The 22,653-nt window shown below is 46.6% G+C and overlaps 1 protein-coding gene across 1 annotated transcript in view; it reads right to left on the bottom strand.

The window, feature by feature from the left end:
* LOC129708029 (dynein axonemal heavy chain 3-like) overlaps positions 1 to 22,653 on the bottom strand; it is a 426,708-nt gene that overhangs the window by 36,081 nt on the left and 367,974 nt on the right. Inside the window, exons 71-73 of the mRNA XM_055653570.1 lie at positions 19,985 to 20,061; positions 13,127 to 13,420; positions 9,397 to 9,534 (exon numbers count right to left, since the gene is read on the bottom strand). Coding sequence (XP_055509545.1) covers positions 9,397 to 9,534; positions 13,127 to 13,420; positions 19,985 to 20,061 — 509 coding nt within the window. The remainder of the gene's footprint in view (positions 1 to 9,396; positions 9,535 to 13,126; positions 13,421 to 19,984; positions 20,062 to 22,653) is intronic.

Raw genomic sequence — 22,653 nt, 5'->3', positions numbered from 1 at the left:
TCACATTAGGCAGGAAATGGTGTTGGATAGAATGATGGGACTGAAGGCAGATAAATCCCCAATGTTTCCATTGTTCTATAGATTCAGGGTCAGTTCCTATGGATTGGAGGGTAGCAGGGAGAGTGAAAACAGGGAATTATAGACCAGTTAGTCTGACATTGGTGATGGAGTCAATAATAAAAAATGAAATAGCGGCACATTTGGATAGCAGTAGCTGGATCGGTCTGAGTCAGCATGGATTTACGAAGGTTACACAAAAAAGCTGGAGAAACTCAGCGGGTGCAGCAGCATCTATGGAGCGAAGGAAATAGGCAACGTTTCGGGCCGAAACCCTTCTTCAGACTGATCGGGGGCGGGGGTGGGTGGGGACAAGAAAGGGAAAAGGAGGAGTAGCCAGAAGGCTGGGGGATGGGAGGAGACAGCAGGGGGGCTGAGGAAGGGGAGGAGACAGCAAGGACTAACAAAACTGGGAGAATTCGATGTTCATGCCCCCGGGGTGCAGACTCCCCAAACGGAATATGAGGTGCTGTTCCTCCTTTACGAAGGGTTGACTAATCTTCTGGAATTTTTTGAGGATGTTACCCAGTATATTGGACAAGGGAGAGCCAGTGGGTGTAGTGTACCTGGACTTTCAGAAAGCATTTGATAAGATCCCACATAGGAGATTAGTGGGCAAAATTAGAGCACATGGTATTGGGGTAGGATGCTGATATGGATAAAAAATTGGTTGGCAGACAGGAAACAAAGGGTAGGAATTAACGGGTCCCTTTCAGAATAGCAGGCAGTGACTAGCGGGGTACCGCAAGGCTCAGTGCTCGGACCGCAGCTATTTACAATATACATTAATGATTTGGATGAAGGGATTCAAAATAACCTTAGCAAATTTGCAGATGACATAAAGCTGAGTGGCAGTGTGAACTGTGAGGAGGATGCTATGAGAATGCAGGGTGACTTGGACAGGTTGGGTGAGTGGGCAGATTGTTGTTGTATTGTTGTTGTTGTTGTTGTTGTTGTTCAAGTTATTGTCATTATCTATTTTCCTTACAGTCAAGTATCATAAAAAATAAATAAATAATAATTAATTAACCATATTAAAATACAAACACAGACGTCCATGACACAACATAACCACAACACAACCCAGTGGCACCAAAGTTGAAGAAGGTACGATCCAGCCAGCCTCCCCACTGATCTTCCCAGATGTTCACCCGTGGTCAGGGCCTCCCGAGCACCCGCAGTCGCCGCCATGGGCGGGAACGATGGAACCCCGACGGCGGCCCGGACCTCCAGATCAGCCACCTCCCACCGGAGTCCGCGGCTCCCGAGTCCACAGACCGAGCCGGGCGGAGTCGCAGGATTCCGCGATGTTGATCAGCGCCGCCCGCGTTGGGAGCTCCGAGAACCACAGCTCCGCGATGTCCGTGCAGCAGGTCCACCATTCCGGAGCTCCGAACGGCGATCCCCGGTAAGGCATCGTCCGCCCCGCGATGTTTCCAACGCTGCGCCGCTGCTGCTGGAGCTCTGGTCGGTCCCGGCAGGATAGGCCGTGCCAATCCAGTAGGGAGGTCGCTGGGGGAGGGGTCGAGGTTGGGACTCGAATAATAGTTGCATCCTCGAAGCGACTGAATGACGGTATCCCCCTTACCGTACCCTCTTCCCCCACATAAAGACATTAAAAAAACACACTTCAACATAACAAAAAAAACAAAAAGATACCGGGCTGAAGGTGGAGGCAGCTAGCACCAGCGTCACCAGAAATACATGCAGATGCATGGCAGATGCAGTTTAATGTGGATAAATGTGAGGTTATCCACTTTGGTAGCAAAAACAGGAAGGCAGATTACTATCTAAATGGTGTCAAGTTGGGAAAAGGGGAAGTACAACGGGATCTGGGGGTCCTTGTTCATCAGTCACTGAAAGTAAGCATGCAGGTAAATCAGGTAGTTAAGAAAGCGAATGGCATGTTGGCCTTCATAACAAGAGGAGTTGAGTATAGGAGCAAAGAGGTCCTTCTGCAGTTGTAAAGGGTCCTAGTGAGACCACACTTGGAGTATTGTGTGCAGTTTTGGTCTCCAAACTTGAGGAAGGACATTTCTTGCTATTGAGGGAGTGCAGCGTAGGTTCCTGAGGTTAATTCCCGGGATGGTGGGACTGTCATATGTTGATAGATTGGAGCGGCTGGGCTTGTATACTTGGGAATTTAGAAGGATGAGGGAGATCTTATTGAAACATATAAAATTATTAAGGGTTTGGAAGGCAGGAATCATGTTCCCAATGTTCGGGGAGTCCAGAACCAGGGGCCACAGTTTAAGAATAAGTGGTAAGCCATTTAGAACGGAGATGAGGAAAAACATTTTCACACAGAGAGTTGTGAGTCTGTGGAATTCTCTGCTACAGAGGGCGGTGGAGGCCGGTTCTCAGGATGCTTTCAAGAGAGAGTTGGAGCTCTTATGGATAGCAGAGTCAAGGGATATGGCGAGAAGGCAGGAATGGGGTACTGATTGTGGATGAATAGCCATGATCACATTGAATGGGAGATCTGGCCCGAAGGGCCGAATGGCCTACTGCTGCACCTATTGTCTATAATTACAATATAATAACTGAGAAAAAAGTGCAGTATGTAAATATATATATATATATATGTGCGTGTGTGTGTATTATATATGTATATGCAGTATGTGTGTGTATGTGTATGTATATGTATGTCTGTATGTATATGTATACAAACACATACAGTATATACATACACACACTTTTACATCACGGTGAGATACTCACGGTTTTATCCATTAGAGCCAAACTCTGTACAGACCGTGGTCAGGATTGAACCTCACTGTGAAGCTGGGTGGCAGTGTGAACTGTGAGGAGGATGCTATGAGGATGCAGGGTGACTTGGACATTTTACTTCGGAGTCACGTGAGTGACTACGTGAAGAACCGCGCCAGGACGCATGCGTGTCATATCGCTACACGCATTGCAAAACAGTCAGGCGGGGTGGAACGATGTTCCCCCACAGCGGGAAGTTTAAAAGCCGGAACCTGTAGGTAAGAGATACTCTGCGGTCTTTTTTGTTGTTCCCATACTGTGTTACAGGTGGGTAGTCAATGGACAAGTCCAAGAAAAACAACGAGGGCTGCGACAAAGCTGGCGGGGGAGGACCGCGGAGTTGCGGGCAGCCAGCAGCGGCCAGGGGCACATGAATCACCCGTGATAGGAACAGCTGTGCCCGATTTTGCCCCCGCACCGGCCAGATCCACTCCGCGGCCGGGCGGTAAGGCAAAACAAAAAACCAACAAAGTCGTCGACTCGGATGAGTCCGACTTCGAGCAGCCGCGAGCGGCCAGTGACCGTGAGCGCTGGAGCCGGATGGAGCGGCTTATGGAGCAAATGCTCCAACGTGACAGGCTCCGGGAGATGGTCCAGTCACTGTGAGCAATTTATCACACCCACAGCAGCAACTCTTGTAGGGCTGCACAGTGCATCTCCCTCGTCAGAGGGGAGTACTGGGGGTCAGTTCTGGGCTGATCCTGAAGAGGGGTTTGCAGAACAGAAATCAAGTGTGCAAGGGGTGCAGGGAGGTGAAAATCTAGTGGACATCGTGTCCAGCTTCATACAGCCAGACCAGACTGGCCGAAACCTGGAACAAAAACTAGCTGCCAGTATTGATTATATGTCATTTAAGCAGCTACAGGAACAGGCTGTGATGGACACCACGACAAGACACTTGGCACCAGGAAACTAAACATCCCTGAATGTTCCCATCGTAAATAATTGCACATGGAAACACGTCGGAGCAGGAATTAGAGGCATGGATGTCAAACTCTAAAAAGTACTAAAGCTCCTAACAGCGGGAATAACAGCTTTCGCCCGCACAGTAGATGAGAAGGAGATGTCGCAGGATCAACAGGATGCACTGGCACTGCTTTGCAACACACAATATGAAATAAACAGCATCAGGAAGATTGCCATCCGACCTGCTTTAAACCCGAAATTCGCAGGTCTGTGCAAACCTGGAAACACAAAACCACCCATTTTACTATTTGGAGGAAACCTATCCAAGCAAGTCAAGGAGCTCGATGAGGAGGCAAAAACCCTGGGGCTCATAAAAGCGACATCATCAAGAACCTACTACGGCCATAAACAGCACCCTTATGCACCCACCAGTAGAACAAGACAAACTGGTGAAAGCTCAAACGCCAGGTACACCGAACATCGGTCTTTTTTAGGCCATGGCCCAGACCGGCCTTTTTGGAAGATGCGCAAACCCCCAACACCATCCCAACCACAAACCCAGACACCGGCGCCTCAACCTCCACGAAGGATTTACAAAAAGAAGTAAACCTGCCACTAACCATGGAGGTAGGTGGGTCTGGTTCCTTACAAATTGCAGGGAGTATGGAGGTTGGGGGGAGATTACACTTCTTTCTGGATGCATGGAGTATGTTAACTACAGACACTTATATTTTAAGCAATATCCAGGGATATACCATAGAATTTATACACAAATATAGCCCTCCAGTTCAGCATGTACCAAACCGAAAAAGTTACTTACTTTCAGGCAAAGAATAATCAGAAGCACATGCTGAACTGGAAGCGGCTTTGCGCAAAAGGGGCAATTGAAAAAACCCAACACGACTCGCTGGAATTTGTATCTTATATCGTAACCAAAAACAAAAAAGATGGTGGTTGTCGCATCATCATAGATTTGACCAATTTAAATACATTTGTACAATATATTCATTTCAAAATGGGAACCTTTGTTACTGCTAAACAATTGATTTCCAAAGGTTACTTCATGGCTAGCATCGATTTAAAAGATGCTTACTATTCTGTGCCTATACGAGGTGACCACAGATGTTACTTAAAATTCAACTGGATGGGACAGCGCTGGCAGTATAGAGCGCTACTAAATGGGTTAACATCAGCCCCCAGGCTGTTCACAAAAATTTTGAAACCAGCCCTAGCGTTTCTGCAGAAACGAAAACACATGGTCATGGCATATCTAGATGACATACTTATTGTGGGCAAAACTTTGGAATTGGCCAAACTGTAACAGCCACAAAACAATTATTTGAAAAACTGGGGTTTATTATCCATCCAGTTAAATCTAAATTAACGCCTTCCACCACAATGGATTATTTGGGGTTCACCATTGACTCAGTTCACATGTCGGTGACTTTGCCAAAGGGAAAGGCTATAGTCTTAATAGAGGCTTGCAATAACCTCATTGACATCAGTAAACCGTCCATCAGATTGGTAGCAAGAGTAATTGGCAAAATGGTGGCTGCTTTTCCAGCCACATAATTCAGACCTTTACATTACCAAAATTTACAGAGGGCAAAAATACGAGCACTCAAAATGAATGCTGGTCATTTTGACAGACAAATGAAGCTACCAATCGAAGCTATAATGGAACTAAAATGGTGGAAAGATTCGGCATTGTTCCAATCCAATCATTATCAGCAACCCTTCTATGGTGCTACAAACTGATGCCAGTGTACTTGGTTGGGGTGCTACCAATTCCATCTCCAGCTGTGGAGGTAGATGGAATGCACAGGAGGCGTCATTATTACAAACACTGGGCATAAACTACCTGGAAATGTTGGGTGCATTCCCTGGCCTAAAGTCATATTGTTCTAGGTTATATCACCAGCATGTTAGACTACAGATTGACAGCATATATCAACCACATGGGTGGAAACAAATCAACATCATGTGACAATCTGGCCAATACAATTTGGCAATGGTGTATCCAGAGAAATATTTGGATCTCAGCTACTTACCTACCAGGTAAACTAAATTCAGTGGCAGACACCAGTTCACGCAAATTTAATAAAAACACCGAATGGATGTTGGATAAAAAAGTATTTGCTGATATTACAGCACGGTATGGAACACCAGATATCGATCTATTCGCATCCAGACTTAATCACCAGTTATCAAACTATGTTTCATGGGAACCAGACCCTGGGGCAGCGGCGACAGATGCCTTTTCGCTGCATTGGGGGAAATTGTTTATTTATGCATTCCCTCCTTTCTGCCTCATCAGTCGGGTATTAAGGAAAATACAGCAAGACTCTGCGTCTGGTAGTTTGGTAGTACCCGATTGGCCTACTCAACCATGGTTCCCTGTGATACTCGACAGGGTATTAGAACCATGTATCACCATCCTGAATAGACCAGATTTATTGTTTCATCCCGTAACAAGGGATAGCCACCCATGTCATAACTATATGAACTTATTAATTTGTAGAGTCTAAAAGTACCTCTACTACAGCTGGGACTGACGGACCGAACAGTGAACATTATTTCAGCGGCCCACAGACAGTTCACCAAAAAACAGTATCTGGTATACATCAGGAAATGGGAGATATATTGTCACAGAAACAACATCACCTACAGATCTATGAACATCCCGTCTGTTCTGGAATTCCTGGCAGGCCTCCATTAGAATTAGAATTAGAATTAGATTCCTTTATTCTCATTCAGACCTTACGGTCTGAACGAAATTATGTTGCCTGCAGTCATACACAGAACCAATAAAAACAAAACATACAATAAACACAAATTAAACATCCACCACAGTGAGTTCACCGAGCACATCCTCACTGTGATGGAGGCAAAGACTTAGTCTCCGTCTCTTCCCTCCTTGTTCTCCCTCTGCGCTGAGGCGATCGATCCAGGCCAGAGATGCCGCATTATGATGAGGGGCTCAGTTATAGTGCCATCAACTGCGCCAGAAGTGCCCTGTCAACATATCTATGGCAAGGAACAGAGCGTCATTCTGTTGGGACTCACCCCCGGGAACAAAACTTATGAGGGGAATTTTTAATATCAATCCCCCAAGAACCAGGTACTCTCAAATATGGGATGTGAGTATTGTCCTGACTATGCTAAGGAATTGGTCTCCAGCAACAGCTCTGTCACTACAAAGACTGACACTGAAAACAGTCATGCTGATGGCTTTGGTCACGGCACAAAGGGTATAGTCGTTACATAAATTAAGACTGAACAACATGACTTCTTCATCTGGGAATATAACGTTTCATATTTATGAATTAGTCAAGCAGAACAGACAGGTGTCAGCAGACCTCAATATAGAATTTAAGACTTACCCGACAGATAATCATAGAAACATAGAAACATAGAAATTAGGTGCAGGAGTAGGCCATTTGGCCCTTCGAGCCTGCACCGCCATTCAATATGATCATGGCTGATCATCCAACTCAGTATCCCGTACCTGCCTTCTCTCCATACCCTCTGATCCCTTTAGCCACAAGGGCCACATCTAACTCCCTCTTAAATATAGCCAATGAACTGGCCTCAACTACCCTCTGTAGCAGAGAGTTCCAGAGATTCACCACTCTCTGTGTGAAAAAAGTTTTTCTCATCTCGGTTTTAAAGGATTTCCCCCTTGTCCTTAAGGACTTCCCCATCTAGCCTGTCCAACCCCTTATGAATTTTGTAAGTTTCTATAAGATCCCCTCTCAATCTCCTAAATTCTAGAGAGTATAAACCAAGTCTATCCAATCTTTCTTCATAAGACAGTCCTGACATCCCAGGAATCCAAGTCACCTTGCAGTCTCCTAGCATCCTCCTCACAGCTAACACTGCCCCCCAGCTTAGTGTCATCCACAAACTTGGAGATATTGCCTTCAATTCCCTCATCCAGATCATTAATAATCATCTCTGTATGGTAAGACATTTGTTGTTATATATGGAGAACACAAAAATCATCAGAGGCAATGAGATGGCACTTCTAATCAGCCACAAGCAACCACACAAAAAAGGGACGGGCTAGACCATCTCAAGATGGCTTAAACAGGTTCTAATAAAGGCTGGGGTGGATACTAACATTTTAAAATCTCATTCCACCAGGGCTGCAGCTACATCGGCAGCTATGCAGTTAGATGCAACTGGTACCTTCTTCTCTAATCTTACTATGTTCAGTCATTACAGTTATCTGTGATTTCACACCGCTGCTTTGAAGAATGACACACACGTCCTGGCGGGGTTTTTCACGTATTCCCTCAACGTACTCCTCATAAAATAACGATCAAACTTCGAACTGGTAAGTTCTCATTTAATCTTACTAGTTTGGTGGAGTGGGCAGATGCTCTGGTGCTGTGAGGCAGCAACTTTAGCGCTGCACCACCGTGCCGCCCTCAAAAGTACCTACCTTGGATTCTTCTCTAACATTGATTGGATCACACATTGTGTAAAGAGCTTGGACAGGATGGAATTTGTCAAATGTGTCCAAGAAAGCTTCCTTCATCAATATATGGAAGACTCTACTATACGGACCTCCACAGAGGGACCGAGGTAGGACAAGTGACAGAGATTGATTGGAGTCTGTCTGTAGGTGAGGAGGCTGGCAAGTGGGAGGCTTTCAGTAACGAGAATACAGGGGCTGCACGCTCCTGTTAATGTGAAGGGCAAGGTTTCCATCGGATGCTCCGGTTTCCTCCCACATTCCCAAGATGTGCAGGTTTGTAGTTTAATTGGCTTCTGTAAATTGTCCCTAGTGTGTCAGATAGAACTAATGTACAGGGTTTGCTGGTCGGTGAGGGCTCGATGGGCTGAAGGGCCTGTTTCCACGCCATATCTTTAAACTAAACTAATCTATGCTCTTTGGTTCTTAATTCACCTACTCTGGGCAAGTGCCTCTGTGCATCTACCCGATCTAATCCTCTCATGGACTTCTCCCCCTCGATAAGATCACCCCTCAGTCAAATCTGGTCGCTGCAAACAAGTTTGACTGGGCAGCGAAAGGGACCATCGTAACCAAGGATGAACCGGACAAGGACGGGCGAGAATAAAGACATGGTGGCCACCGACAATGATGACCCAATGACCACTTGCGGATGAAGCTCCAAGCCCTGAGGACCGGAGAGTGCTTTTAAAAAAAAACACCGCCAAAATTGTGGCGACTGTGCATTTGTGGCAGTGCAAAAGAGTTCCACAGTGCTGTGCATACCGGGTGGCTCAGCGGTAGAGTTGCTGCCTTACAGCGCCAGAGACGCCAGTTCAATACTGATCACGGTGCTGTCTGTACGGAGTTTGCACGTTCTCCCCATGACCTGCGTGGATTTTCCCCGGGTGCTCCAGTTTCTTCTCACACTCCAAAGACGTGTAGGTTTGTAGCTTAATTGGCTGTGGTAAAATTGTAAATTGCCCCTAGTTTGTGAAGGATAGTGTTAGTGTGCGGGGATCGCTGGTCGGCACGGATTCAATGAGCTGAAGGACCTGTTTTTCGCGCTGTATCTGTAAACTAAACTGAAGCATTGAACTGACAATGTTGGCTGGTAGGACAATGTATCTGAAGTGATATGAGAGGGTTGATTCAGTTTGTGAGGTAAGCCTGCACTGTTAGACACGGTGGTCTTGGTGATATACCTGGATTTGCCTTGCACTGATCCTCAGGTCAGACTCGTTGAACTCGTAGGGAACGTTCCACCCGATGGAACCAAACATGCGGCGTTCCTGAACAAGAGCGTGGAAAAAACACAGGGCAAAGAGCAGCTTCTCCCACACCTGTCAACACAAGGAACAGTGATATTATAACCCCCCCCACACACACACACACGCATCAAACAAACAAGGTCTGGGCTGTGGCACATTTACACTTCAACTCCAGCACCCTCCCAAAATTGGTGTCACGATGGCACAGCGGTAGAGTTGCTGTTCACAGCGCCAGAGACCTCGGTTCCATCCTGACTATGGGTGCTGTCTGTACGGAGTTTGTATGTTCTCCCCGTGACCTGAGTGGGTTTTCTCCCGTTTACTCCCACGCTTCAAAGATGTGCAGGTTTGTAGGTTGATTGCTTGGTATAATTTGTAAATTGTCCCTAGTGTGTGTAGGATGTTGTCTATGTGCGGGGATCGCTGGTCGGCGCGGACTCGGTGGGCCGAAGGGCTCGTTTCCGCGCTGCATCTGAAAACTAAACTAACAAGGCCAGTCAGAAGATCACGCCAGGATAATGCTTTCCATGCTTCAGAGTTACGTGGAAAAATGGAGATTTCACAGACCATAGTTCAACAAATTCTCAAAGACAGATACAGAAAGCTGGAGTAACTCAGCAGGACGGGCAACATCTCTGGAGAGAAGGAATAGGTCGAGACCCTTCTTGAGACTGAGAGGTAGGGGTAAGGGAAACAAGATAGATGGTGATATGGTGAGATATAGAACAAATGGATGAAAGGTATGAAAAGAAGCAACAATGATGAAGGCAACAGGCCATTGTTAGCGGTGGGCTAGGTGAAAATGAGTTACAGACAATGAGACTCTTGAACAATCACACAGCTGGCGGTGTGGGCTGGTATCTCTGCTCACACACTGAACACGGCTCTGACTGTGACGCCTGTGGGAGACAAGGGCCCCGTGCGAGCTCTCCCCCCCGTCTCCGCTGACTAAACCTGTCCTTATTGAGAGGGGTTGGTGCAAGTCTCTCCACGGAGGCCACTGTGCCCACTGATGTCTTTAGCTGCTGCCTCACTGGCCGGCAACCAAAGATGCCATGGACGTTAAAAATCCATCAGTCAAAACATACTCAAAACCATCTCAACACTCCATCACATTCCCACATTTTTACATTCTTATTAAAAAAATTAAAACCTAAGTTAACTCACAGACCCAGGTTCCATCCAGACCTTGGATGCTGTCTATGTGGAGTTTGTAAGTTCTCCATCCTGGTCGCCCTCCGTCCCTCCACCACCCTAGTTGTCGTACTAGTTTCACTGTCGTCCTGCTGTTTATAGCACTCATTACCACCTTCCCCACAACCAACAATGGACCATTGTGGGCTCCACCTTTCCTTGATCATCGTTGCTGGCTTTGAGCTGTCTTTTTGCATATCTTTTGTTAATTTGTGCATGTTGTATTCTAGTGTGTATTGTGCTCTTTTTGATTGTGTGGCTGCAAGGTAAATCAAATTCCACTGTACCTTGAAGAAATTCTCCTCTTCTGTATACTCCACTGTACCTTAACTGGTGCATGTGGCAATAAATGTGAACTTGAACTTGTATCTATTCATATCTCTTGGTTCCTTTTCCTCTGACTCTCAGTTTGGAGATGGGTCTTGACCCAAAACGTCACCTATTCCTTCTCTCCAGAAATGCTGCCTGACCCACTAAGTTACTCCAGCATTTTGTATCTGTGTCCCTGGACCCATGTAGGTTTTGTCTGGATGCTCTGGATTCCTCCCACATCCCAAAGATGCGTGGGTTTGTAGGTGGATTGGCCTCTGTGGATGAGATACTGGGATAACATGTCAACAATGGTTGGCGTGGAATCCATGGACCAATGGGCTGGTTTCCTTGCTGTCTCTGAACTTAAAAAAAGTATCAACTTATTAGGCACGGTGGCGCAGCGGTAGAGTTGCAGCCTTACAGCGCCAGAGACCCAGGTTGGACCTGTCTGTGCGGAGTCTGTACGTTCTCCCTGTGACCTGCGTGGGTTTTCTCTGGGTGCACACTCTGTCATTTTGCAGAGGCCGATTAACCTACAAAATCCGCATGTCTTTGGAATGTGGGAGGAGAGCGGGAAGCCAATGCAGTTATTGAGAGTCTGTGAAAACCGCACACTGCCAGCGCCCGTAGTCAGGATCGAACCTGGGTCTCTGGCGCTGTGTGACGCAGGTGTACACTGAACTGACCTGCATCCCTCAACCAACACACACCCACTGTCCCAAATTCCCGGCGCTAATCTGACTCCGACCTGCCCTCCATTCTGTACACCCCCATCATGACCAGGCACCTAAGATGCAGCTCAATAAGACAAGATAGGCTGCATTTGGAGTATTGCATACAGTTCTGGTCGCCCCTCTGCAGGAAAGATGTGGAGACTTGGGAGAAGATGCAGAGGAGGTTTACCAGAATGATGCCTGGAATAATTATTTTACACAGAGTGGTGGGCGGGGGCGTGGAAGGTATTGCCAGGGGAGGTGGTGGAGGCAGCTAAACTAGTCGGAGGCTTTTAGATAGGAAGTGTATGAAATAGAGGGATATGGATTATGTACAGGTAGCTGAGATCACTTTCACTTGGTTTCATGTTAGGCACAACCATTGTGGGCCGAAGGACCTGTACGTGTGCGGAACAGTTCTATGTCCATATCACCCCTTGCCCAGCACCACTGGCCTGCCAATACTGTGATATCCCCTGGATCTCGTGACAACCACTCTCCCAAATCCCCGGCACTAATCTGACTCGGACCTGCCCCCCCACTCTGTACACGTTTATGCACCCCCATCATCACCAGGAACACACAATGCAGCTCAATAGGACTTAGGTTAGTCCTAATTAACTAACTCCCACACACACCACACACACACACACACACACACACACACACACACACACACACACACACACACACACACACACACACACACACACACACACACACACACACACACACACACACACACACCAACCCACCCACACACACACACACACACACACACACACCCCACCCATTCACACACTCAATCACATACACACACACACACACACACACACACACACACACACACACACACACACACACACACACACACACACACACACTCCGCACACACACACACACACACACACACACACACACACACACACACACACACACACACACACACACACACACACACACACCCCACCCCACACACACTCAATCACATACACACACACACACACACACACACACACACACACACACACCCACCCACACACACACACACACACACACACACACACACACACACACACACACACACACACACACACACACACACACACACACACACACACACACACACACACACACACACACACAACCGCACACACACACACACACACACACACACTCCACACACACACTACACACACACACACACACACACACACACACACACACACACACACACACACACACACACACACACACACACACACACACACACACACACACACACACACACACACACACACACCACACACACCACACACACACACACACACACACACACACACACACACACACACACACACACACACACACACACACACACACACACACACACCACACACACACACACACACACACACTGTGTTGAGCGGTGGTGAATACATCACCTGTGGTTTGTTGCAGCCGGTGAAGAACAGGGGGTCTGAGATGGGGTGGTTGAGGTAAGACCTCAGCAGGTTTGCTCGGAGCCCCTTGGGGGGCTCGTTGGTCATCTTGATGCCGTTCTGCAGCAGGGAGACGGGGAAGTCCTGGGAGGGGTAGCTGGTGAGCCACAGGCGGAAGTCGGGCCTGGTCCTCTCACTGTCCGTGATCAACTCGTCACACAGCTGCTCCAGCTCGGGCAGCCAGCTGTGGGCCAGGTGACAGTTCTGTAACACCAGCCATCTGCCCTCCTCCGCAGCCTGGGGTGAGGAAGAGCATGGCAGTAAGCTGGCAGGCACACTTGCCCCCTCCATCCATGCCCCCTCCCTCCATAACCCCTCCGCCATCCCCCCCTGGCTCCAGTAGCCTGCTGTGGGACAGGTGGCAGTTCAGTAGCACTAACTGTGCAAAGTACTATTGATACAGACTCATTATATATCATAACAAGTACTTTAATTAGAATACATACATAGACCATCAAAATGAGAGCTGAAGGCTCGAAATCGTAAGTTGATGCCTGCGCACCACTAGGTGGCAGTGGTGTGGAAACCTGACATGGATGGATTATGGATCAGACAATCAGCAGCAAAACCAGGCACAGATCAAATCCGCGATAATGTTTGATCTCTTAGGCTTTTTTAAAATGTTATTTTTTATCATAACAAGTACTTTACGCTATAAATTTGTTTGTGTTATAAAAAAAAGCTGCAGGAACTTGCAGATTTGGCGATCTCAAAGATGACTTTATTACAGACCAGTTGGTGTGTGGTCTTCTTAACGACAAGCTGAGAAGAAAGCTCATCCGTGATCCAGAAATGACCTTGCATTCTGTGAGAATTAGGAACTGTCCATTCGTAATGCTCAAATGCTCAAATGCTCACTCAAGCACAACATTCCAACGTGTGTTAGATAGTATACATTCCAGTGTAGAGGTCTATAGCGTGCTACCTCCGTGTCCAAGGCAACTAAGGCAGCAGCAGATAGCACTACAAGGTCAGTTTGGAAGATCTCAGGCCTTATCTCCCACTCAACCTAGGCAAGAATTAACTAGGTAAAAACAGCTTAACTATCCTGCGGCTCGCTTTATTCAAGAATGTAAGAACTGTGGTGGGTGGCACTTGGCTAATAGTGGGAAGAGCCCTGCCTTTGGTCAAGTCTGCCATCAGTGCAGGAGGTGAAACCATTTCTGGAGATGTTGCAGATCACGACCTAACAGAGAGCAGGCAAAGCAGGCCATAAATTTGCCGTAGGATGAGCCCCTGTCACATTTTTCCCGATAGCAGCATGGTCGAGAGGCAAAGGTCGATGGAATCGTTCTGCAGGCACATTGTCTTAATGTGCAGAATAGTGAGTCAATGGCCATCGTAACAGGAAACAATAAAGTGATCGAGATGAAAATCGATACTGGCGCGAAATGCAATGTTCTGTCTCGGGAACAGTTCAATCGTCTGAGGAAGGCAGAGCTATTAAAACCCAGCAATGTTACTCTTCTTACACATGGGGGAAGCAAGACCAATACGGTCGATATTGTGAAGCTGCAGTGCCACTTAGAGGATCAACCATACAGGTTGCGCTTCTGTGTTGTCAACCGCAATGTTATTCCACTTTCAGGCTATGATGCCTGCAAAGATATGGGACTTGTTACCTTCAGTAAGGCTGTGCATCAACTAACTCCAGTTCAGGATTCTACACAGAACACAGTGTGTTCTTAAGGGATTGGACAGGCTAGATGCAGGAAAAATGTTCCCGATGTTGGGGAAATCCAGAACCAGGGGTCACAGTTTAAGAATAAGGGGTAGGCCATTTAGGACTGAGATGAGGAAACACCTTTTCACCAAGAGAGTTGTGAATCTGTGGAATTCTCTGCCACAGAAGGCAGTGGAGGCCAATTCACTGGATATATTCAAGAAAGTGTTAGATTTAGGTCAAGAGGGAGCAGCTGTTGTGAGTCAGATACCTGCTGATTTCTCCCAGCAGTTTCTATTGTATTGTACTTGTATCGGATCCAGGGTAAGGCGGGAGAATGACAGCCAGAGCAGTGTGCTGTTCTGGATGTCAGATGTGGGAGGTCATGGTGTCGGATGGCCCTCCAGACGTCCACATCTGCACCAGGTGCATCGAGATGGGGCTCCTAAGGGACCGTATTAGGATCCTGGAGCAGCAGCTCGATAACCTATGTCTGGTCAGGGAGAGTGAGGAGGTCATAGAGAGGATTTATAGGGAGGTGGTCACTCCAAAACCATGGGAGAGAGACATGTGGGTCACGCTAAGGAAGGGCAAGGGGCAGAGGCAGGAACGAGTGAGTACTCCAATGTCGGTACACCTTGCAAATAAGTACTCCTGTTTGAGTACGGATGGGGGTTACAGCCTACCCGGGGGTAGTGACAGCGGACGGGCCTCCAGCACAGAGACTGGCCCTGTTGCTCCAAAAGGTAGGGAAAAAAGAAGAGGGCAATAGTAATTGGGGACTCTATTGTTAGGGGGTCGGATAGGCGATTCTGTGGACGCAGTCGGGAGACCAGGATGGTGGTCTGCCTCCCTGGTGCCAAGGTCTCGGACGTGTCTCAACGCGTCCAAGATATCCTGAAATCAGAGGGAGAGGAGCCTGAGGTCGTGGTACATATAGGTACAAATGACATAGGTAAAAAAAGGGAAGAGGTCCTGAAGGGAGGATTTAGGGAGTTGGGAGGAGAGTTAAGGAAAAGGACCAAAAAGGTAACAATCTCAGGATTACTGCCTGTGCCACGCGACAGTGAGAGTAGGAATGGAGCGAGGTGGAGGATAAATGCGTGGCTGAAAGACTGGTGCAGAGGGCAGGGATTCAAGTTTCTGGATCATTGGGACTTCTTTTGGGGAAGGTGGGACCTGTACAGAAAGGATGGGTTGCACTTGAACCCGAGGGGGACCAATATCCTGGCGGGGAAATTTGCAAAGGCTACTGGGGAGACTTTAAACTAGAATGGTTGGGGCGAGGGACTCAAATAGAGAAAGCTAGTAGACAGAATGGGAGGCAGGAAGCAGAAAAGGGAAGCACTCGGACACAAGAGGAGAAAGAAAAAAAAGGAAATAAACAGAGAATAAGAGACGGGGGGTTTCTTAAATGTGCATATTTTAATGCTAGGAGCATTGTAAGAAAGGTGGATGAGCTTAGAGTCTGGATAGACACCTGGAAGTATGATGTTGTGGCGATCAGTGAAACATGAGGGCTGTGATTGGAAACTAAATATTCCAGGATTTCGTAGCTTCAGGGGTGATAGAATTGGAGGGGCAAGAGGTGGAGGTGTTGCATTGCTAGTCAGGGAAGATATTACAGCAGTGCTTTGGCAGGATAGATTGGAGGGCTCATCTAGGGAGGCTATTTGGGTGGAACTGAGAAGTGGGAAAGGTACAGCAGTGCTTTGGCAGGATAGATTGGAGGGCTCATCTAGGGAGGCTATTTGGGTGGAACTGAGAAGTGGGAAAGGTTTCAACTTTCCACACATAGACTGGGAAACACATTCTGTAAATGGGCTGGATGGTTTGGAGTTTGTAAAATGTGTGCAGGATAGTTTTTTTGTAGCAATACATAGAGGTACCTACTAGAGGAGTGCAGTGCTGGACCTCCTGTTAGGAAATGAGACGGGACAGGTGGCGGAGGTATGCGTTGGGGAGCACTTCGGGTCCAGTGATCACAATACCATTAGTTTCAATATAATTATGGAGAGGGTCAGAACTGGACCTAGGGTTGAGATTTTTGATTGGAGAAAGGCTAACTTTGATGAGATGCGAAATGATTTCAAAGGAGTGAACTGGGACATTTTGTTTTATGGGAAAGATGTAGAAGAGAAATGGAGGACATTTAAAGGGGAAATTTTAAGAGTACAGAATCTTTATGTTCCTGTTTGGTTGAAAGGAAACAGTAAAAATTGGAAAGAGCCCTGGTTTTCAAGGGAAATTGGACATCTTGTTCGGAAAAAGAGGGAGATCTACAATAATTATAGGCAGCATGAAGTAAATGAGGTGCTTGAGGAGTATAAGGAATGTAAAAAGAATCTTAAGAAAGAAATTAGAAAAGCTAAAAGAAGACATGAGGTTGCTTTGGCAAGTAAGGTGAAAGTAAATCCAAAGGGTTTCCACAGCTATATTAATAGCAAAAGGATAACGAGGGATAAAATTGGTCCATTGGAGAGACAGAGTAGACAGCTATCTGCAGAGCCAAAAGAGATGGGGGAGATATTGAACAATTTATTTTCTTCGGTATTCATCAAGGAGAAGGATATTAAATTATGTGAGGTAAGGGAAACTAGTAGAGTAGCTATGGATACTATGAGTTTCAAAGTAAAAGAAATACTGACACTTTTGAAAAATATAAAAGTGGATAAGTCTCCAGGTCCTGACAGGATATTCCCTAGGACATTGAGGGAAGTTAGTGTAGAAATAGCCGGGGCTATGACAGAAATATTTCAAATGCCATTAGAAACGGGAATAATGCCGGAGGATTGGCGTACTGCGCATGTTGTTCCATTGTTTAAAAAGGGTTCTAAGAGTAAACCTAGCAATTATAGACCTGTTAGTTTGACTTCAGTGGTGGGCAAATTAATGGAAAAGATACTTAGAGATAATATATATAAGCATCTGGATAAACAGGGTCTGATTAGGAAGAGTCAACATGGATTTGTGCCTGGAAGGTCATGTTTGACTAATCTTCTTGAATTTTTTGAAGAGGTTACTAGGGAAATTGACGAGGGTAAGGCAGTGGATGTTGTCTATATGGACTTTAGTAAGGCCTTTGACAAGGTTCCTCATGGAAGGTTGGTTAAGAAGGTTCAACTGTTGGGTATAAATGCAGGAATAGCAAGATGGATTCAACAGTGGCTGAATGGGAGAAGCCAGAGGGCAATGGTGGATGGCTGTTTATCGGGTTGGAGGCAGGTGACTAGTGGGGTGCCACAGGGATCTGTGTTGGGTCCTTTGTTGTTTATCATGTACATCAATGATCTGGATGAAGGTGTGGTAAATTGGATTAGTAAGTATGCAGATTATACCAAGATAGGGGGTGTTGTGGATAATGAAGAGGATTTCCTAAGTCTACAGAGTGATTTAGGCCATTTGGAAGAATGGGCTGAAAGATGGCAGATGAAGTTTAATGCTGATAAATGTGAGATGCTACACCTTGGCAGGACAAATCGAAATAGGACGTACATGGTAAATGGTAGGGAATTGAAGAATACAGTTGAACAGAGGGATCTGGGAAGAACCGTGCATAGTTCCTTGAAGGTGGAATCTCATATAGATAGGGTGGTAAAGAAAGCTTTTGGTATGCAAGCCTTTATAAATCAGAGCATTGAGTATAGAAGCTGGGATGTAATGTTAAAATTGTACAAGGCATTGGTGAGACCAAATCTGGAGTATGGTGTACAATTTTGGTCGCCCAATTATAGGAAGGATGTCAAGAAAATAGAGAGAGTACAGAGGAGATTTACTAGAATGTTGCCTGGGCTTCAACAACTAAGTTACAGAGAAAGGTTGAATAAGTTAGGTCTTTAATCTCTGGAGCTCAGAAGGTTAAGGGGGGACTTGATAGAGGTCTTTAAAATAATGAGAGGGATAGACAGAGTTGATGTGGACAAGCTTTTCCCTTTGAGAATAGGGAAGATTCAAACAAGAGTACATGACTTCAGAATTAAGGGACAGAAGTTTAGGGGTAACATGAGGGGGAACATCTTTACTCAGAGAGTGGTAGCGTGTGGAATGAGCTTCCAGTGGAAGTGGTGGAGGCAGGTTCGTTGGTATCATTTAAAAATAAATTGGATAGGCATATGGATGAGAAGGGAATGGAGGGTTATGGTATGAGTGCAGGCAGGTGGGACTAAGGGAAAATAATTGTTCGGCACGGACTTGTATGACCGAGATGGCCTGTTTCCGTGCTGTAATTGTTATATTGTTGTTATATGGTTATGTTTAGCTCTTAGGGCTAACGGAATCAAGGTATATCGGGAGTACGCAGGAACGGGGTAGTGATTTCAAGATTCAAGAGAGTTTATTGTCATGTGTCCCAGATAGGACAATGAAATTCTTGCTTTGTTTCAGTACAACAGAATATAGTAGGCATAAATAGATACAGAACAGATCAGTGTTTCCATATACCATTGAATATATATATGATCAGCCATGATCATATTGAATGAAGGTGCTGGCTCGAAGGGCCGAATGGCCTACTCCTGCTCCTATTTTCTATTGTTCTTCCTCCCACCTCCTGCCCCCTGGACCCTCACTCCTGTGCCCCCAGCTCCAGCCCCCTTGACCTCTACCCAATCACTCCTGGACCCTGGCACCTCAATCCTTGCTTCCCCCCCGTTCCAGCGTTCCCGTCCGTCTTGCTCCCAGCTCCGGGCTCACACTCGGGTATTCCACCCACTGTTATCAGACTCTTGAACGGACCCCTCCTACACCAGCATCCCTGAATATCTGTTCCATTCTGTTCTCTCGGAAAAAAAGAGCAGGAAATTAAATGGGCAGCTCTTAAGAGTCATAGGGTGATACAGAGTAGAAACAGGCCCTTCGGCCCAATTTGCCCACACTGGGTGACATGTCCCAGCTGCACTAGTCCCACTTGCCCGTGTTTGGTCCATATCCGTCCAATCCTGTCCTATCCATGTACCTGTCTAAATGTTTCTTAAACATTGCGACAATCCCTGCCTCAACTACCTCCTTTGGCAGCTTGTTCCATACACTCACCACCCTCTGTGTGAAAAAGTTACCCCTCAGGTTCCTATTAAATCTTTTCCCCTTCACCTTAAACCTGTGTCCTCTGGTCAATGGTTCTACAAAGCACACAATCCTACCTTTTCAATCATTTTCCCAGCGATGGGTCCTTGTCCTTGGCCGAGGGAGATTGTCTGGAGGTTCAGTCCCCCCATCCCTAGAACAGGGTAGGGAACAAGCTTAATCATGGCCCATGGTGGTATTTTACAATTAACTCATTTCTCCATATATTGCAACCATTTACATCTCCTTGTCCAAAACCAGACAAACCCCTGCCAATACTCAGAGTCTTAGAGTCATAGAATGATACAGTGTGGAAACAGGCCCTTTGGCTCAACTTGTCCACACTGGCCTACATGTCCCATCTACACCAGTCCCACCTGCCTGTGTTTGGTCCATATCCCTCCAAACCTGTCCTATCCATGTACCTGTCTAACTGTTTCTTAAACGTTTGGATAGTCCCTGCCTCAACTATCTCCTCTGGCAGCTCGTTCCTTTGTTACACACGTTGTTAAAAAGTTACACCTCAGATTCCTATTAAATCTTTTCCCCTTCATCTTAAACCTATGTCCTCTGGTCCTTGATTCACCTGCTCTGGGCAAGAGACTGTCCGTCTACCCGATCTATTCCTCTAGTGATTTTGTACACCTCTATAAGATCACCCCTCATCCTCCTGAGTTCCATCCTACTCAACCTCTCCTTATAGCTAAGACCCTCGTGTCCTGGCAACATCCTCATAATCTTCTTGCAAACCTGCAAGTATTTATAAGTAAATAGCTACTTGTAAAACTTTGTTTTACACGTTACACATGGAGATCATGCCATGCATGGGTAAACGCCGGTGGGAGAGGAGAGGTAACCGGGGTCTGGCCTACTGTGCCCTCGAGCTCGGTTGGGGGAGGTTGCCACCCCCCGGGGAACAGAGTGGACAGGCGAGGGTTCACTGGTCGATCCAGACGTACAAGGAAGCTGATGCCTGGAGCAGCATGGGGCTCGCTTGGATCAGGCACTGCTCATTAGACCTACAGCACCGCCTGGACTTGGAAAATGGTGCCAAAACATGGGGCCTCTTGCATGCGTGATCAGTTGGGGGTTTTTGGTATACTTTGCTAGTTGGGGATTGTGCTTGGATATGGCAATGCTTCACTGAACTGTTTGCTCAAACAGAATTTCACTATGCCTTTTCACGTGACAATTAAACACAGTCAACCATTGACTATTGCAGTGACAATGTTCGCATAAACCAAAGATCCTATAGCAAGCAGAGTTGATGTGGACAAGCTTTTCCCTTTGAGAATAGGGAATAATAATAATAATAATAATAATCTTATTTATATAGCACATTTTTAGTCAACTTGCATTGACCCCAAAGTGCTTCACATAATTACATTACATTTACACACAGGCAAAGGTGGGTGAAGTGTCTTGCCCCAAGGACACAATGACAGTATGCACTCCAAGCGGGATTCGAACCGGCTACCTTCCGGTCGCCAGCCGAACATTGCGCCATCTGTCGTCCCAGGAGGAAGATTCAAACAAGAGGACATGACTTCAGAATTAAGGGACAGAAGTTTAGGGGTAACATGAGGAGGAACTTCTTTACTCAGAGAGTGGTAGCGGTGTGGAATGAGCTTCCAGTGGAAGTGGTGGAGGCAGGTTCGTTGGTATCATTTAAAAATAAATTGGATAGGCATATGGATGAGAAGGGAATGGAGGGTTATGGTATGAGTGCAGGCAGGTGGGACTAAGGGAAAAAAGTTGTTCGGCACGGACTTGTAGGGCTGAGATGGCCTGTTTCCGTGCTGTAATTGTTATATGGTTATAAGCAAGATAGATCACTCGATGAAAAAGACATAGTGCGTAATGGGCAGATTCATGGGTAATTTTCGGCCCCATTTCCGTAAGCGGCTTCCGTTTCCGCACCAAAGATCCCATAGGATACTAGTGCGGAGACGGAAGCTGGTTACGGAAACATCCTCGTTAAAATAAAAGTTATTTGGTAAAAATCTTCTCCTCATTTTCAGAATTATAATGTATTAACACAAACTGTTCCTCCGCAACGTTAATTACACTGCGGATCGGGTCGGGTCGGGTCGGGTCGGGTCGGGGGTCGGGTCGGGTTACTGAAATGGATGAAAAAAAAGCCCACGTTCCGCTCTGTTGCGTACTACACGTCAGCCCATTGCATTTAGCAGGAGTGCTTGCTATAGGATCTTTGGCATAAACTGCCTTGGCAGATTTCTGGACATCATCTCTCTCAAATGTGTGATATTTCTGATACGTGATATGATGTGTTATATAAAAATTTTGAATCAGAACAGATTTCATCAGCAAAACACAACGTGCTTGCAGAACCTCTACAGCGGCTCTGGCAGCATCTGGGGAGGAAATAGACAGGTGATGTTTCACGCTGAGACCCTCCTTCAGACACTTTCTCCACGGATGATGCCTGACCCCATTGAGTTCCTCCCGCACTTTGTGTTTTTTTCAAGATTCCAGCATCTGCAGTTCCTTGTGTATACAAATTTCATAATGCAATAATTTCACAAACCAGATTCCTGGGCCACTGATTGTGGCACGGTGGCGCAGCAGTAGTTGCTGCCTTACAGCGCCAGAGACCCGTGTTTGATCCTGACTACGGGTGCTGTCTGTATGGAGTTTGCACGTTCTCCCCGTGACCACGTGGGTTTTCTCCGGGTGCTCCGATTTCCTCCCACACTCCAAAGGCGTACAGCTTGTAGGTTGATAG

Source organism: Leucoraja erinacea, chromosome 22 (genome assembly GCF_028641065.1).
Source record: "Leucoraja erinacea ecotype New England chromosome 22, Leri_hhj_1, whole genome shotgun sequence".
NCBI classification, from domain to species: Eukaryota; Metazoa; Chordata; class Chondrichthyes; order Rajiformes; family Rajidae; genus Leucoraja; species Leucoraja erinaceus.
Note: the sequence above shows the minus strand (reverse complement) of the source record. Positions and strands in the feature narration are given on the sequence as shown.